The sequence below is a fragment of the Ustilaginoidea virens genome, chromosome 1 (genome assembly GCF_000687475.1).
Source record: "Ustilaginoidea virens chromosome 1, complete sequence".
Classification (NCBI taxonomy): Eukaryota; Fungi; Ascomycota; class Sordariomycetes; order Hypocreales; family Clavicipitaceae; genus Ustilaginoidea; species Ustilaginoidea virens.
In genome coordinates this window covers 3,665,227-3,681,999 of record NC_057316.1, presented here as the reverse complement: position 1 = coordinate 3,681,999, position 16,773 = coordinate 3,665,227, and the positions used below count along the sequence as shown (strand labels likewise).

Genomic DNA, 16,773 nt, shown 5'->3' with positions numbered 1-16,773 from the left:
GTCGACTGATGGAGGAAGCTGTCCAGTCACCGCATGGTGCGCAAGAAGAACGGTGCCATGGCTCCTATGGCAAACCCATTTGGATGAAAAGCTTCGAGACTGAAGCGCCGTCGGCTGTATCTGCTGGAACCGTGACCTTGGCCACACGTAAGGCTGCCTTCTCAGATGCTGTCGATACACCAGGGACAACAACAGGGACATCTAGTGGCCGTGCCTGCTTTTTGGCGATTCATTAGTGCACACGGGTCGCTTTGATGAGTTGAGTGATGAACTGGTCACATACTGCCAGTGTTTGCGTTTCAATCAAAGAATCGAATTACAGAGCTGCCTCGTCGGAACCACTCACCTCATGTCAGTGTTACGCGGAGCCTTTGGACACAAACAGAAACGCACGCCTGACGCATCCTTTTCACCCGTTCTTCAAACGCTCACGGATCTCACAATCGATTCCAGGCCGATGCTTTGTCACTGCGTGCGAGATTATTATCCATATAGACATGCATTGAGGGGCCATGATGGGGATTTATTTCCTCTGCATGTGATTTTTCCATCGAGCCTGGCCAGACGCATTAACTCTGCATTGTGGCTGTCGGTCATAATGAAGTGAGACGGCCAGTCGTCCGTCAAGCGGTCTCATGATCCTGGGCAACTACCTCGTGACATCCAAAGGGAAGGCACGGAGATGATAGCGTGGTTTTTATGGATGTCTTTTGTCCACGCGGGAAAAGCCCTCCTTACTTGCGCTCCAACGACGCATGGTGGAGAGGACACAAAAACTAGTCCTTGTTGGCCGCGAAGCACATACAGAAGGAATTTCGGCTGTTGGCTACCAAGTTTCGACTTTCTGCAGCGTACTTTGACTCGGATGCCAGGATATCTGCAAGTTATGGCTTCCGAATCATATGTTTGAGATGGAGGCCGAGAAACCCCAGATATTCCATCACTCTGGTTTGACTAGCGAGTTACTGGCATATGAGACAGCCCGGGACCCATCTCGAGTTGGAGTCAAAGCTTTGTGCTTGTCCGGTGCCGTCGACGATCCAGCGATGGCCTTACAAATCGGAAGGGATGGGATAATGTGGCAATTGCAGGCCGAACGATTGGTTTCGAAGGGCAGACCGGTTGGGGATAGGTAGCCCTGGTTGTCCTTGCGCCTGCAATGGTGGGAGGACAACCCCCCGACTGCCAGGGGATAAGTCTACCCGAGCTGATTTATGAGTGAACGCAGAAGCTAACACGCGATTATAGATGTATATATATAATCTTCTTGTACCAGCGTCAAAAACATTGGTCAATCCCAAGCAAGAGGCTTGCTTCCCAATTCACTGATGTCGACTCCTCTAATGTTGCTAGCTCAGGCGGGCGGGATGCACAGCGGGCCGAGGCTCCAAACTGGATTGTAGCGGTCAATTGGACGGACCGGACCCAACGTTGAATGACGTCACTCGATTGAATGTGCTGAGGTGGCTGCCCGCGCGTTGTCGCGTTGAACATGGCGCTAGTCATCAATTAGCTCGACACTGGCCAAGGTCCGGTTTTGGCGAGCCCCGATTTGGCAACGCACTTCATTTTCAGGTTGAACAAGTGGCTTGAACAAGACTTGGTTGGTGGAGGCTTGGGCCCAGCAGGTCCAGACTCGCTCTCCTGCGCAATGATATCACCTTAATGCAGGAACAAAAACAAGACTCAACCGCCTGCCTCATTCGGCGGGGCTGGCAACACCATGGACCGAATATTAGTAGGAAGCTGCTCCTGTGCATCAGTTCTCCTGCCAAGCCGTAGTGCGATTGACACCATTCCGTTCCACCTACAATGAGAGGTCCCTACCTGGCTGTCGCCTGCAGCGCGCTGGTGTGCGCTATTCCGACCAGGCCGCCATTACCAGCACAAACAATTCCCGGCGTGGACGCAATCGCTGCAAGGGCTCCAGCACCCACGGCTGCCTTTGACCCGATACGCCGTGGTCTTGGCGACGATATCAAGAGTTATGTCGATGGTCTAGCCAGCGGGGTTGAGAGCAAGCTCTCGTCGTTTGTCGAGTCTGGCATCTTAAACTATCCCAATGGCTTTCCTGCTGGCACAGCAGTGGAAAAATCACTCGGAGTCTCCAACGCTGCACTTGATGCGCTGCCTACTCAAGTCATGAACCTTCCGTGAGTGATGCCGAAAAATGGAAACAAAGCACCAAACCCCCTCTGCGGGTTGAGGCTAAGTTCTGGAACATTGCCAAAGATCGTACGGGAACTGGACCAACGGTTCATGGAGCCTTCGAATCCACGGCAACGTGTACAAGCTCCCCAACGTCTCTCAGAGCAAGATTGACGACCTTGCCGACGACTTTTTGATCGGAACCAGCGTGAAAGACCTAAATTCAACGGAGCAAGCACAAGCTCGCAATGTGACGCGGTCTATCTTTGTCATTCAACAAGCCAACCGAAACGTGACAATGAACCTGGTAAACGACGTCGCCGTACGAGCTAATGCGTCCGGAGGGGCCATCAACGCGGTAAGAACCATTCAAAAAAGCACAATGAAATAATGGGCCGATTTTTTTTTGTATTTTTTTTTTTTGCCGTTTTTTTTTTGCCCCATTGTGCGTCGTCTATCAACTAATGTATTTTGTGCTTGCAGAGAGGCGGTGCGCAGATCGTTCATATGCCCTACAACACGACCATGGAAGGCGACTTTGACGCATTTGTTGAGCTCAAGAACACCACGGGGCCTAGAGGAGGATACTTGATTCCGGGAAATGAGACTTTTGAAATCCAAACTCTGAACGTGTACACCAAGGGAACCGACTCTGGCAATGCAACTGCCTATCTTGTACCTCCAACTGGATTAACCGTCATTTCAGACATTGATGATATTCTGCGAGTGACCAAGATTTATGAACCAAAACAAGGCATCTTGAACACCTTTGCTAGACCATTTACACCTTGGTTGAACATGCCGGAAATCTACGCCAATTGGTCGGCATCAATCAAAAATACGCATTTTCATTATCTCACGACCACCCCAGAGCAAGCCACGAGGACCTACATGGAGTTCATCTACAAGACATATCCACTGGGATCCTTTGACACGAGACCACTCAACTTCTCAGACATCAAAGCCACGCTGCACATTCGTCGCTTCCTGCTGGACAAGGTTTTCCAAACGTTCCCCAAGCGGAGGTTCATCCTCGTTGCTGACACCAGCAACCACGACGTTATGGTAGCCTACCCGGCCATGTTTCATGACTATCCCGGACAGGTAGCATGCATTCTTTTGCGAAACACCAGTTCAACTGATGCTGGTGACAAGTTTCCATACGACACGTCGGGTTTCAAGGGGATTCCGCAGGACAATTACATGTTCTTCAACGTTCCAAACGACTTGACCCACCTCGACGTCGAGAACGGGCACTGCATCAACAAGACAATTTCTCAGAACGTTACTTTTGGGCAACAGGGATTGCCTTTTGGTCTCGGGGACAAGGGTAGCTCTGCGGGGCAGATCAGAGCGCCGACCATTGCAGCTATTCTAACGCCACTGGTGGCCATGGTTCCGCTACTGCTGTTGTAGTAATGAAGCGAGCTGATTGAGGAGCCTTCCCGAAGGCAACAGTGTCTTCACTGACCTGTGCTACTAATCAATCGATGCTGGGCCTTGCCACTAGTTCGATGGTGGTTTTGTTTTCCACGTCCTGAAAGCTGCAGCGAAAAGCTTTTCCCAAGGCTCGACGAACTCACGCGCAAAAGTAGCTGTTTTGCATACTTGGGTATGTAGGTGAATAATGGCGAGGTCAGGAATAAACTATGATGTACGGAGTACACCCTAACCCGTCCGCCCCCCCCCCCCCCGGGCCACCCACTACTTTGTGTCTGATGTCCCCTCGAGAGGCATTGTCAATCGATGCGACAGTGGGGCTACCTGCCCGTGTACAGATAAACCGCCTCGTCCCAAGACATTCTTATTTCTACCCTCGTCCGGATACCAAATGGGTCTTTGACTGTTTCCATGCTGGGCCGCGGTCCGAGGTTGCTCTTCCAGACAATGATAATAAATAAGTGGGGCGTTTCCGTCGATGTTTGGGCCGTGTGACGAGGGGAGGCAGCGACATGAGTGCATCGACCAGGAACGGGTCCGAACTCCGACCGATTTCAACTACCTACATGTACCTACCTATCCTAGCAGACTCATGGGATGGGAGCTGTCGCACGAAGCACACGGGACGGCCAGGACCAGGTACTGTAGTCCGTAGCGGATCAGATACGCCTTAGTCCTACTGAATATTCAACATGACATTACTGCTCCGGAATCTGTACATACCGCTGTATACTGCCAGCAGTGCAAGTGCAACGCAAGTGATGTATGGTACTGATGACGTTATATCTGCCGCGGGAACTCGGCAAGTAGCAAGTACCGCCGAGCTTGACGCTCCGTTGTCATCCGTCATTCGTCATTGTGAGAGAGACAGTGAGAGGAGTGTCGAGTCGAGGCTGTCGTGCCCCGGCTCCGTCTTCAAATAGTTTGTCTATCACTGCCGTTACCGCCGCAGCAGTGACCAGATAGGTAATTACTTCGTTCGTAAAGTACCGCAGCCGTATCGTATCCTATCCAAAAAATAAAAAATAAAATAAAACAAAAAAGGCAAAAAGGGACGTCGCTACTGGATTTTAATAATACTTCCCCGGAAAAAAACCACTGTGAAAAGGAATCAAAAACAAAGTGCGTGTTTTTTGGTTTCAAAAAAAAAGAAAAAAAAAAATTCCGTGCTAAAGTCGGGCCCACTGCCCGGCAAGCCATCTTCTACACGGCATAAAACCACGACCCCCTCTATTTTTTTATTCAACCGCTCTCTAGTATATAAGGGGAAAAAAAAAAAAGTAAAAGAAAAAAACTCCACGCTCATTTCTCAACAAGATTTTTTATATATTATAAGAGGTGACTGGATAAATAGTGAGTCCCAAATAAAAAATGGAATAGATATAAGACGAAGGGGGCGGGGTAGATGACCCGTTTTTGTTATAAATTTTTATATATGAGAGAGAAGAAAAGGTAGAAAAAAAAAAGAAATTAAAAGCAATCTAAAACATAAGTGGTTGTGTCTGGGTGTCGTTAAGGTGCAAAAGACCTGAGTTGTGATGCGCTGTCTCCGAGGATGGGTAAAACGTGGGTGCGGCTAGTGCAGCCAGCGAGCGCGTCGCTTCTGGCTGCAGCCAGCCATATCTAAGGGCCTAGTAGCAGCCTTGAAACGACGGGATAAAGGGGACTATCGGTCCCGGGTAACAGTAACTTGGATTCGACATCATATCCGGCTTTCGTCAACCTACTCCGTACGGCGTTACCGAGTTCAGAAGTAACGGCAGGACCGCTCCTGCCGCGCTTGACAACCCACGCCAGCCCCGTCCGTCCTATTGTTCTTAAAACGACCGACTTGGCGAGTTGAACTAGTTGTTGTGCAGGTAAAAACATCTAAGCCAACTTGAACGCCAATTGGAGCCTCGGGTAAGTAGCTAGGTACCTAAATAATGGACCTGTGGGTCTCTCTTTCTCAAGCGGCACGCGGGGCCTTCGCTTCGCCCATTGCGCAGCAGTGAGAAAGGTGGTGACACCACACCAGAAAAGGCAAGTTAGAAGGTGAACTTGGAAAGCCGGCTACGCCGGCTACCAACCCAATCCTCGACTACATGCAAGTTCAGCAAGTTGTAACCAATTCCAATGGAATAAAACGTGAACAGCTACATAGCAGATTGACTGCAATCCGCGTTTCCTTAATTAGGACTGGAAATACAAAACATGTGCCTGGCGCAGTGACGGTCACGCAGTCTACGAACCTTGTCTGGCAGACAGGTACATGATCTTGGGCACAACGTACGTACCTAGGTACCTAAGGAGGTAGTAGAGGTAGGGAAGGAGCAACCAGCACATGCACAACGCGAAGAAAAGAGGAATGCCGTCGAATCCAGGTCATGGACGGAAAAAAAAAAAAGGGCTGGTGCAGATCAAAGACTCATTTTAGTGCCCGCTTCTCGTCTCTCACTTAGGATCGTCACCAAGTCTTTCCAAAATCCATACCACTACATAATCAATTTTGCCAAACGAGATCCAAAGTGAATTTACTGTCCCTTTCAAACCCGGCAACCCGAGGGAGAAAACAAGCATGGGCTTAGTATCACTCTTCCTCAAACTCGATTCAAGGCACCATAATCACACGTGTCGTGGTGAACCGACACCGGTGTGTTCCTCCGAACATGACCGAAAATTGCTGCAATCCGATCAATCCGATCAAAGTTGGACCCAATCGGGCCAGCACTGCCTGCAATGATGCGACCAAACCACCGGGTACTACGCATCACTGCATACTCTCGAAATCATCTGAACACTGGGGGACGATAACCAGACCATTCCTCACTGTGCGGCGGGATGCAATACTCCTTTCCTTGATGTCCTGGAGCCAGCATACCGGTCGAAATTATGCCAGATGAACTAGGCATGGCACTGGTTACCGGTACAGCCGGAGGAGGCTGAGCGGCTTTGTCCCGAAGAGTCCAATGCTCGCTGGGCTCAGTAGGGGCCACAAATTCCTTCAGGGTGTATTGCAAAACACCATTCTGGACACTCGGCACGCTGATATCCCGGGGTTGCATCGATACTGGGCCTGGCAGTGTCTCATCATCTCGCCCTACGGCCTATCGTCCCACTGTCAGCCAGCATCTCGAAAACGCGCGGGGTGAAAGTCGGCTCAGAAGTGACGTACGAGACAAGTTGCACATGGGGCATTGTTCACCCAAACCCAATTCTCACAGTTGTGGGTGTAGAAGTACTTGCAGCGGTACTTGTAGAATCCTCCAGACATGGCGATGGGAGTGTGAGGAGAAGAATGCAAAGAAGAATATCAATATGATCAAGGCAAGAACGAAAGAGAAAAAAAAAATGATCAAACTGGTAGGACTCGTTCTTGTCAAGATTGGAAGCATAGATCTCTCTGTGCGATGTGGCTCGTCAGACTTGACAGCCTCTCGGAGGGCAAGACACGAAGTATGACTTATATATTAATCAGCTAGGAGATCAAGTGTCAGGCTTGAGTGGAAGAGGCTGGCATGGATTGGGGCCCGTTCTGCGGTCTGCATTCTGACCCAGCTGAAGGGACTGTTCATCAAAGGCTAATCGCCAGGATCTGCGAGGACTCCTCGCAGAGGAGGACGTCGAAGCAGATACTACTAACTCGCTCAGTATGGACTTCATTATTCATTGACACGAGCTGGCGACTGAAGGTCATGCCAGGGTGGAAAACCCCCCTTTGTGTGCCATGGTATCCGTAATATGCTACATATCGGACGGAGCACAGCATATGCGGATGGTTCAAGACAAGATCCTTGCCGACATATGCAAAGTTAGCCCTCGGAACGGTACCGCCTCTTGCTTGGGTTTTCCTTCCAGCAATGAATAACAAATCAGAGCAACTGAAGCGCAGCAGAGCAGGAGACGATTGGGCGGCTTCGAGCAAAAGCACGCATGGCCCTGGCGTGTGTATGGCCTTCAAGAAGAGGCCGAGAGTTGCCGTTACCCATTGACCTGGTTGTCAACATGCAACTCCAGTCGGACTCCAAATCTGATACGAGCCACTTGGCGCTACTCGGTGCACCGAGACCGGGACGCGCCGCCTAGGACGGTTGAGCTGCGGAACGTGTATTCTTCTGGAGCCTGTATACTCCATTCATCATCAACCTTCCGACTTGTTTTACGGACTTGCGGGGCTACGAACTCTTTGGCAGAACTGCAGGGAACAAGGTATTCTCGAGCGTCGTGTCGACCCAAGCGAAGGGCGCATTGTGCCAACACGTGGGGCCTTTGTTACACCAAGCACCAGTTGCAAGAGAAACAAGAGATGGCAACACAAGAGAAAAGGAAGGGTCTGGCGTCTGGTCCATTGCCATCAGTTTGCGCTGTGGGGACCCCAATGCTACGCCAGATCCTGAGTCCTGGCCGTCATTTGGCCATCCGAGGAATGCCATTTTCACAGAATGGTCAATGCATTACAGGATGAGCAAGGGAGGTCGACGACATCAACCCATGCAGCCGCACCGCACCGCACAACATCTTCACACCATCCATGTTGGAACAAGCCGAGCACTTGACGCAGCCATGTTGCCAGCGACTTGCCAGCGACTTGCCAGCGACTTGCCAGTGTCTAGAAACGCGCAGCCACCCACAACGCTTGGAAGGAAAAGAGGGACACATGAGGGGTAGGGGACAAAAGAAAGAAAGAAAGAAAAAAAAAATCTTCAGTCACTGCGACGGTCAATCCGAGACCTGCGTCACGGAGTCTTGGTACACTCCCTCCCGCCCCTGGTCGCTTCGCAATCACGAGCCTTACTCTTAAATGATCTTGCGAATCGCAAAGGAGGGAGTGGACCATCCCTGGAACCGCCCCCTCAAAAACCCAATTCATCCTGGGACCCAGCTGTTCAAATTGGACATCGGGGCCGAGGCACGGCTACCTGACTACACCTTAGATTGAAGACGGAGGGAGATACTGCACCGAGTACGGAGTAGAAGCACGAGACTGCTGGACGGCGGATCAAACCTTGAACAACAGCTCGCCGCCGTCCTGCCCTTTATTGCTGTACATGGTCAAAAGCGTTACCAAATCGAAAACCCTTTTTTCCCTCGACTCACCCTTGTCCGTTTTCTTTTCCCAAGCCAGGCTGCACCTTCCTGTTGGATCGGAAAATGGATCCATTCCGCCACATCGTCACTCACGCGACACGCTCATCTGTACCTCGATGCGGAATCGTGGCCCACGACGCCGTGATCAGACGGCGGGCAACTCATCCCCCAATCCCCAGGCAAGCCACCGGACAGCATTGATGATGAGGCTTTTTTGCTTTTTGCCCACCAGTTGCTATCTGATGCGCCGGGTTTCCTCTCCAGGTATCCCCTATGCAATATACGGACGTACGGAGTGAGACCGTATGGGTTTGCGCATGCAGTGACTCCGAGTACCTGGAGCGTTCGAGCCTCGACTCCATCATGTACGAGAAGTCACACGCCACTGGAAATCAGACAAGGACGCTTAATTCCGGGCGACCATGCCGTCGGAGCCATGTCTCAATGCTGCTGGGCCATTTGGCCTTTCTGCCAATTCGGTTTCCGCTCTAGCTGGGGGGTTTTTTAAGGACAGTCAGGACAGCAGAACCCCATAGTGATTTACCCAGCACCTGACTTTCGGCCTCTTGAACTCCAGCACCTTCCCGCAGAGGGAGGAACATTTGAACCTTTGGGCATTGTTACCCACGAGGAGCCAGCCGTTCTACAAATACGTTCCTGGCACGCCTTGCTGACGTTTAGCCATGGCGAATACAATCTCGCGAGCAAAGGGGACATGGCAATCTTTCAACAAACACAAAAAAAGGATGCCATGCTAAAAACCCCACAACTGACAAGCAAACAATCCAATATGCGCACTCTGGCAAATGTCGTGCTACAGCGCCTCTCCCGCTCATCCCCACCCCTGCCGTGAGGGCAACGCGAAGGGGGGACAAGACGGGCACAAGATGCCCTTCCGGGAGGCCGAGTGGGACGGACGTCGTGTCACGAAATATGTGGCAAGGAATGCGAGTTACACAGCAAACGTGAGACTCCTTATATCATGGTTCTGATAGGGTCAATGACATGTTAAGCTCGGCGCGGAACCTTTCCACCGCAGCGATCCTTGCCAGATATCCTCAGCTTGAAGAGGATAATAATGAAAAGCAAAGATTAACATCTGCAGCCAGCATGCAGAACCATCTGAATGTTTCTATCTATTCCCTTGCGCGGTTGACCAATAGCAAAACGCCTTGCTGGGACGAATTCTTGGACCTCCTTCTACTCCCCCCCCCCTTTTCGTCATCTGCCCAAGTGTATCTATCTTAAGGAGCTTGTATTGTGATGACTGTTTTCCCTTTCCTCGACGGATTGTCGGTCGAGACTTGGGGATTCTGCGGTAGGCGGCCAATCGGGGATTGCGAACAAAGGCAGGGTTTCGCTCTGCTGAACCCAGGACAATGAGTTAAAAAGTCAATCTCCGGGAAACCACCTGGCAGCAATGCATGTGAAGGCCTGATCCAATGGGCTGGCCATCATCGTCGTCCGGCTTTCATGGCTTCTTTTCTCCTCTTCTTCTCCGCCGCTCTGGTAAGAGACCTCTTGATGTCCCCTTGCTCAAAGGTGTCGAGATCGTAATAGACGGGGGCAATTTCCTGTTCATCACACGAGGGTGGTCAGCATCCCCTCAGGCCAAGTGGAGCAGGAGGGGGGTGGCAAGACAGGGGAAAAAAAAGAGTAAAAAAAAAAAGGAAAAAAAGAAAAGGAGAAAAAGAAGAAGAAAAAAACGAAGAAAGAAAAGAGACAATTCAAGACAAAGGGAAAAAGGCAAGAAAAGATGTTGAAGAAAACAAGCAAAGGAAAAAGAAAACATCAAGATAAAACAAAATAAAAAATCCGCAAGATTACGACGTACCAGCAGCCACTCGGGCCGGATGCCTGTGCATGTGCGAATGTACTGCTTCGACGTCAGCACAAACTCATTGTACAGAACCCAGTCAAAGTCGGCTCGCAGCACGGTGGAGGGGTGAATCATGACGCCCTGCTCATCCTTGACGGTGCGGTAAATCTTGCCGGAGCTCTCCCTCATGGCAACCTGCATGAAGAAGCCCGAGAGCAGAGCCCTGCGAATGTTGGTGTAGTAGTTCTTGTCCTCGAACGGCGTCGAGACGAGCTCCAGGCCGTGCGTCTCCATGATGCGCTTGAGCTGGGCGCGGACGCTGTCGGCGCTGGACAGGTGCCGGAAGGAAAGAAAGTGCTCGTGGCACCATGTCTTCAGGCTGTCCGGGTCGGATGCCGCCTGGCCTTTGAAGGCGTGATAGGCGTTCAGGAGAGTCAAGTGATCTCCGTCGGGGTGGCTAAAGTGCGACTTCATCTCGTCTGCGCGCTTGCGGTTGTTGGCGGGCCGCACAAAGATCTGGGGAACCGAGAGGAGGGAGGTGATGGAGAGGATCTCGTTGGAGCAGTAGAACTCGGGCGAGGAGATGAGCATCACCGCTAATGAAGGGTCTAGAGGGAACTCGGAGGCCAGGCCGCCCAGCGTGGTGAGCTCGCCGTCGTCGTCGAGGCAGGCGAGGTAGTTGAGCTCCTCGAGCGCCCTCATCATGGTCTCGGGCGCGGGGGGGTCCATGAGGTCAAAGTGAACCAGGTCCACGACACCCAGCTTCTTCAGTTCCAGAACCGTGTTGGCAAGGTTGGACCGCAGAATCTCGGGATACGTCTGCTCAATGAGCTCCGACTTGAACGCCTTTTCCGTGTACAGCCTGAAACATTTGCCCGGTCTCGTGCGGCCGGCACGACCGGCTCTTTGCTGCGCCGAGGCTTTGGAGATGGGTGAGACGAGCAGGGACTCTACTCGGATGCGGGGGTTGTAGATCTTTTGCTTGCTGAAACCGGGATCAACCACGTAAACGATGCCATCAATGGTCAAGGACGTCTCCGCAATGTTGGTCGACACGACAACCTTGCGGCCCGGTCGCCCACCCTTCCTCAACGGGCCCGGGGCCTTGTCAAAGATCTTCTGCTGCTGGTGAGGAGGCAGGGTGCCGTACAGAGGGTACACGACGAGAGGGCCGGCGTCTACTTCTCGCTGCAACTCATCGGCTTCCAGGCTGATCTTGCGACACGCGTCCTCGATCTCGTCCTCGCCGGTCAGGAAAAGCAGAATGTCACCCTCGTCTTCTGATGCGTGGATCTGCAGGACGGTTCGGATCGCGGCTTCGACGTAGTCCCGCTCAGGTTCAGGCGTGTAAAAAATCTCCACGGGATGCGTTCTACCAGGAACGGGTAGCAGCGGAGCGTCGTTGAAGTACTTTTGAAACTTTTGGGCGTCCAGAGTGGCAGACATGACGATGATCTTGAGGTCGGATCTTCGGCCAGCAATCTGCTTTAGAAGCGCCATGAGAATATCCGTGGCCAAGGTACGTTCGTGCGCCTCGTCGAGAATGATGCAGCTGTAGCGCGACATGTCATGGTCGTGCATGGCTTCGCGCAAAAGCATGCCATCCGTCATGTACTTGAGCAACGTCTTGGGGCCGGAGCAGTCGTCGAATCGAACGCTGTATCCGACTTCTTCGCCGAGGGAGACGTCCATCTCGTCTGCCACACGCTGCGCGACCGACATGGCGGCCACTCGACGAGGTTGGGTACAGGCAATGAGCTTGCCCGTCATCTTGGGCATTTCATCGTACACGACGTACTGAGGAATTTGCGTGGTTTTGCCGGAACCTGTTTCTCCGACAAAGACGAGGATTTGCGTCGATTGATACTTGTCGAGGAACTCTTGTCTGGGAGCAACCAGTCGTCAGTCGAATGAATTGCTGCTTCAGTTCTTCCGACTCCAGAAAGCCAATGCACCATCTCAAGAGTCGTCAGCCAGGTTTGTTATCATACCTCTGCTTGTGGACGGGCAAGCCCCGTCGCGTTTCCAGAATTTTAAAGTATTGCTGGGAGTGGGCTTTGCCGGTAAATGGATTGTAGGCGGAATCTTCCACCTTGGCGGCCTGCGTGGCAGTAGTTGCCCGCCGCTTCAAGCCGGAAAACGGCGAATCCGGAGGCGGCTCATCGCCGTAGCCGTTTGTGCTGTCCTGGTCCAAGTGCGCGAGGTACGGGTTGTACTTTTCTTCGCGATCGCTCTTCTTGGATTTTTTCCTACAAGAGTCGTCAGCGTCAGCGCTGGCTCTTTTGCCGGCCTTGGGCTCGTAGGAGTCGGACATTTTTCCTGGACGACGACGGAGACCGTTTCGAGCCTGAACAGGCGGCGAGGCTGCGAGGTTGGAAGTACTTCCAAGACGGAGTTTTGGGAATTTGTTTGGGGGAAGGTTGAATCATGTCTCGAAAAATTTGGCGGGACAATGCAATCTTATCGATAAGAAAGAACCTAGTGCTGTGAGGACAGTGCGTCAACAGGAAGAGACCCGAAGTGTCGTCACACTCCTTTTCATTTGGGGACCCGACACCAATTGAGTCTCTTTTCTTGCAAGATGAACCAAGGGCAGCTGCAATAGCTTCCGCGAGTCAACAAAGGGGGATCGGAACCGTAATTCACGTGTGTTTGGGGACGGCGGAAACACGTTCTTATTTTGGGCTCCATGGTTGGAGCGTGGGTCATCGCACACTGTGTACATGCGGCAGCGTGGCGACGTGGGGGCAAAAAAAAAAAAAAAAAAAAAAAAAAAAAAAAAAATGGCATGAGCAACAAGACGAGGGAAGGGTGCGAGGGACCCCGCCAACTCTGCGCTGCTCGATAAAATTTGGTCTGCAGTGTGCATTGCGCTGGGCTGCGAGTCTGTCCCTGCCCAAAATCAAGTCGAGGCTTCTTGGGTTATCGTCAAGCGAGCAAAGTTTCGTATGCCGAGCAAAGGGCCCAAGTCGAAACTCGACGCACCGTCGTGCAGCAATGTCCTTTGGGTCGGACGACCTGACGATGGGCGAACCTCAGAGGCCGAGCTTCCACATTGGCAACCACGACTCGAGCCGAGACGGACCTCTGAGTGACCTGCAATACGGCCATCTCCTCAACCAAGGTGTAAGTGCTCTCCCTGGGATTGGGATCTTGGATGACGTGGTGACCCGTGTCTCACAGCCCCCCCCCCCGAGTCCTTAGTCCCAAAGTTCCTGACCTTGATAGATCACTTTCGCTACGACGCCTATTACCAATGGGCATTTCAAAGCCAGAGTGTTCCAGATAGTGTCAGATCATCTTTCTCTTTTGGAAAGGAACGCCGAGGCTTCGACAAGCACCAAGACAGCATCGCGTGCTGATCCCATCGTCACGCCCTTGGTCCCGCACGAGACAGGCCTGTTTCCTTCGCCAGCGGTCAGCACGTACACTGCATACGTCAGCCCGTGGATCGATCTGTGCTCCGCCAACCCGTTTATTGCCAGCATCTCGCGCCAAGTCTTGAATCTCGAGGTCAACTATGCCAGCTTCTGCGGTGTGAGAAGCATCGTCATTGCCGGTCCTGGTCGCGATGCCTCTGCAGACGGTGGCAACCAGGCTCTGGCTCAGTACTCCCGCGCTGTGCAGGAAGCCCTCACTGTAGGAAGCTCTCTGACTTTCCTGATCCACATGCCCATGTACCGCGAACCCGCAGCAGGTCAGACGGTTGAGACTCTGTCGTCCTTGCAAAGACAGGCATCTGGTGCGAAACCTGCGGCTAGGGAGGTCGATCTCTTTGCCGCGTGGTCATCTTGGCACCATGTAAGAAGCACTTGCAAGTACAATTTGCGGCTTTTCGTCGGTGGGTTCAACACCAGCATCCCCGATATTTACGAATACGCCGGCTAACATGACTGTGTTTTCTGCCCTTGTTGCTGTAGCTCTTCAAATCCCCAGAGTGGTGCCCGAGAAGGATTTGCAAAACCGATGGTTTGCAGAACCGCTGCACTATTTGACCATGGGCCCGGATGTGTTCCAGAAGAACAAGAGTGGGTTCCCAGCTCTGTCGAAGCACCACCAACAAATGATCTTCGCCTACATGAGGTTGAAAGCAGTGCCCTGGATCCTCCTGTGCAACGTTGGGCCAGATGCTTCGACATTCAAGGCAGACGACGTCTCGGTGCTGTCCTCTGGCAACCGGCCTCCACTGACGGACGAGAATTTCCCTGCTCTGGGAGATGCCCACAGCCGTACCGCCGCCGTCTCCCAGGAGCCATCAGCACGCCCTGGTGCAGATGCTCACATGGCGTACTTGCAGTGGCTGCAAAGCCAACAGCCCCCTTTCACGGCCCTGGAGTCGCCCACGTTGACGAGCTTCCAAGACTGGTTGCAGTCACCCCTCCAGCCCCTGTCGGACAATCTCGAGTCAGCCACTTATGAAGTGTTCGAAGGCGATCCTGTCAAGTACGACCGGTACGAGGCTGCTGTGATTGAAGCATTGTCTGAGTGGAGGGAACTCAACCTGCCGACGTCGAAGAAGGGCGCCGTCGTCATAGCCGTCGCCGGATCCGGAAGAGGACCGTTGGTCACCCGAGCTTTACAGGCCGCAAGCTATACCAAGGTCGATGTGGAAATCTGGGCCGTGGAAAAGAACCCAAATGCCTATGTTTACCTGCTGCGCCAGAACGAGACCCTGTGGAATGGCAAGGTGCACGTCGTCAAGACTGATATGCGAGCCTGGAAAGGTCCCGTCATCTCCGACTCGGCAGAAACGGGGCCCGTCTACGGCAAGGTAGATGTGTTGATTTCCGAACTGCTAGGATCGTTTGGAGACAACGAGCTCTCTCCCGAGTGCCTAGACGGGATTCAGCACGTCATGGCCAAGCCCCACGGGATATCCATACCGCATTCCTACACGGCTCACATCAGCCCCATCTCCACGCCGAAGCTGTACGGGGAAATACTGGCTCGGTCTGCGACTGAGGCGACAGCGTCCAGCACACCGTGGGTCGTCAGGCTCTTTGCCCTCGACTTTGTCTGTCAAAAGGTCCCCGGGCACCCGAGGTTTCAGCTAGCATGGGAGTTTTCGCATCCCGTCCCCGAGTCTACCCTGGAAAGCGTCAACGTCAGGCGCTCTGGAGGCACCATGGGGGGCGGCGGCGGAAGCATGGCCGGCGCAGCGGGGGCAAACGACCACAACTCACGCTATTGCCATGTCACATTTGTATGCCGAACGCAAGGCGTCACGCACGGTTTGGCCGGGTACTTTGAGTCGACCTTGTACGAGTCCAAGCTGGATGCCACAAAGGGAGACAAGGTCGAGATTAGCACGCACCCGGAACGAATCGACCAGAAGAGCAAAGACATGATTTCATGGTTCCCCATATTTTTCCCTCTCAAGGTGAGCCGGCCCCCCTTTTCTCCACCAGTTTTTTGATTGAAGCAGAATGATTTACAAGGCACGCTTTGTCGCCAGGAACCCCTCTCATTCCCCGCCGACACCGAGCTAGAGGTCAGCATGTGGCGGCAAACCGACGATAGCAAAGTGTGGTACGAATGGCAGATGGAGGCGTGGACATGGGTCGGCGAAACGAGTCGCGTCAAAGTCGGTTCGTCTGGTCTGTGTAGCAGCCGCCAGGTGGCGTGCTTGATGTAGGATTAGGGGGAGGGGATGAACGTCTTTGACACTGGGGCGACCATTTATTTTGGCTTTCGGAACGACCCATCCGCGAGTCTTTGACAGACATGCATCAAGACGGGGGCGGCGCAAGGAAGCCAGAAGTTGACTTGGGAGCTGGGAATGTTGTTGGCTGCTGTGCTGTGCGTCTTTCTGCCTTTGGTAACGGCGATGGCCGTGAGAAAGGAGGGGCGGCCTGGGTTGTTGGCCTCGATCGACGGATCGGTCAGTTCAGACACGGTACGGAGCACTCGGTACGGAGCACTCGGTACTCGGTATGTACTCCGTACAACGGCCAACTACAACGTGGGCCAGCAACCGTTTGCCGGGTATCCGCCGTCAACTGCAGGATTTCGATCCCGCCACTTACTATTACTATGTATTACACAGTACGGCCCGCGCAGGGAAGCCAGAAAAAGCCAACTCGCTGAACCCGGCCGAGGCCGAGGCCGATGGCGCGCGCCAGCGTCCGGGTCAACCCAGCCAGACGCAGACGGGTTGCCCCCCGGTGGGTGGGGCGCAGGTGCCCCCGCCAAAAACATCAACGATCCATTCATTACCCCTCCATTTTCCTTTCAAACCTCCCGTTGCCATTTGCCATTTGCCATTTGCCATTGCCGTTGGCCCCGCCCTTGGCCCTCAC

At 53.0% G+C, this 16,773-nt stretch overlaps 4 protein-coding genes across 4 annotated transcripts; 2 read left to right on the top strand and 2 right to left on the bottom strand.

The window, feature by feature from the left end:
* Nucleotides 1-1,812: 1,812 nt before the first annotated feature.
* UV8b_00774 (uncharacterized protein) lies at nt 1,813-3,564 on the top strand (the record flags this gene model as incomplete). The annotated part of the gene is made up of 3 exons (XM_043138272.1): nt 1,813-2,153; nt 2,233-2,506; nt 2,632-3,564. 3 exons carry the CDS (start codon nt 1,813-1,815, stop codon nt 3,562-3,564), a joined length of 1,548 nt encoding a protein of 515 aa, XP_042994206.1.
* A 2,792-nt stretch (nt 3,565-6,356) lies between these two features.
* Nucleotides 6,357-6,841, bottom strand: UV8b_00773 (uncharacterized protein; the record flags this gene model as incomplete). The annotated part of the gene is made up of 2 exons (XM_043138271.1): nt 6,357-6,674; nt 6,743-6,841. 2 exons carry the CDS (start codon nt 6,839-6,841, stop codon nt 6,357-6,359), a joined length of 417 nt encoding a protein of 138 aa, XP_042994205.1.
* A 3,268-nt stretch (nt 6,842-10,109) lies between these two features.
* On the bottom strand, nt 10,110-12,788 carry UV8b_00772 (uncharacterized protein; the record flags this gene model as incomplete). The annotated part of the gene is made up of 3 exons (XM_043138270.1): nt 10,110-10,229; nt 10,490-12,359; nt 12,466-12,788. The coding sequence occupies 3 exons, from the start codon at nt 12,786-12,788 to the stop codon at nt 10,110-10,112; spliced, it is 2,313 nt and encodes a 770-aa protein (XP_042994204.1).
* Nucleotides 12,789-13,471: 683 nt separating this feature from the next.
* Nucleotides 13,472-16,109, top strand: UV8b_00771 (uncharacterized protein; the record flags this gene model as incomplete). Its single annotated transcript, XM_043138269.1, has 4 exons — nt 13,472-13,600; nt 13,703-14,315; nt 14,395-15,854; nt 15,930-16,109. The coding sequence occupies 4 exons, from the start codon at nt 13,472-13,474 to the stop codon at nt 16,107-16,109; spliced, it is 2,382 nt and encodes a 793-aa protein (XP_042994203.1).
* Between the last annotated feature and the right edge of the window lie 664 nt (nt 16,110-16,773).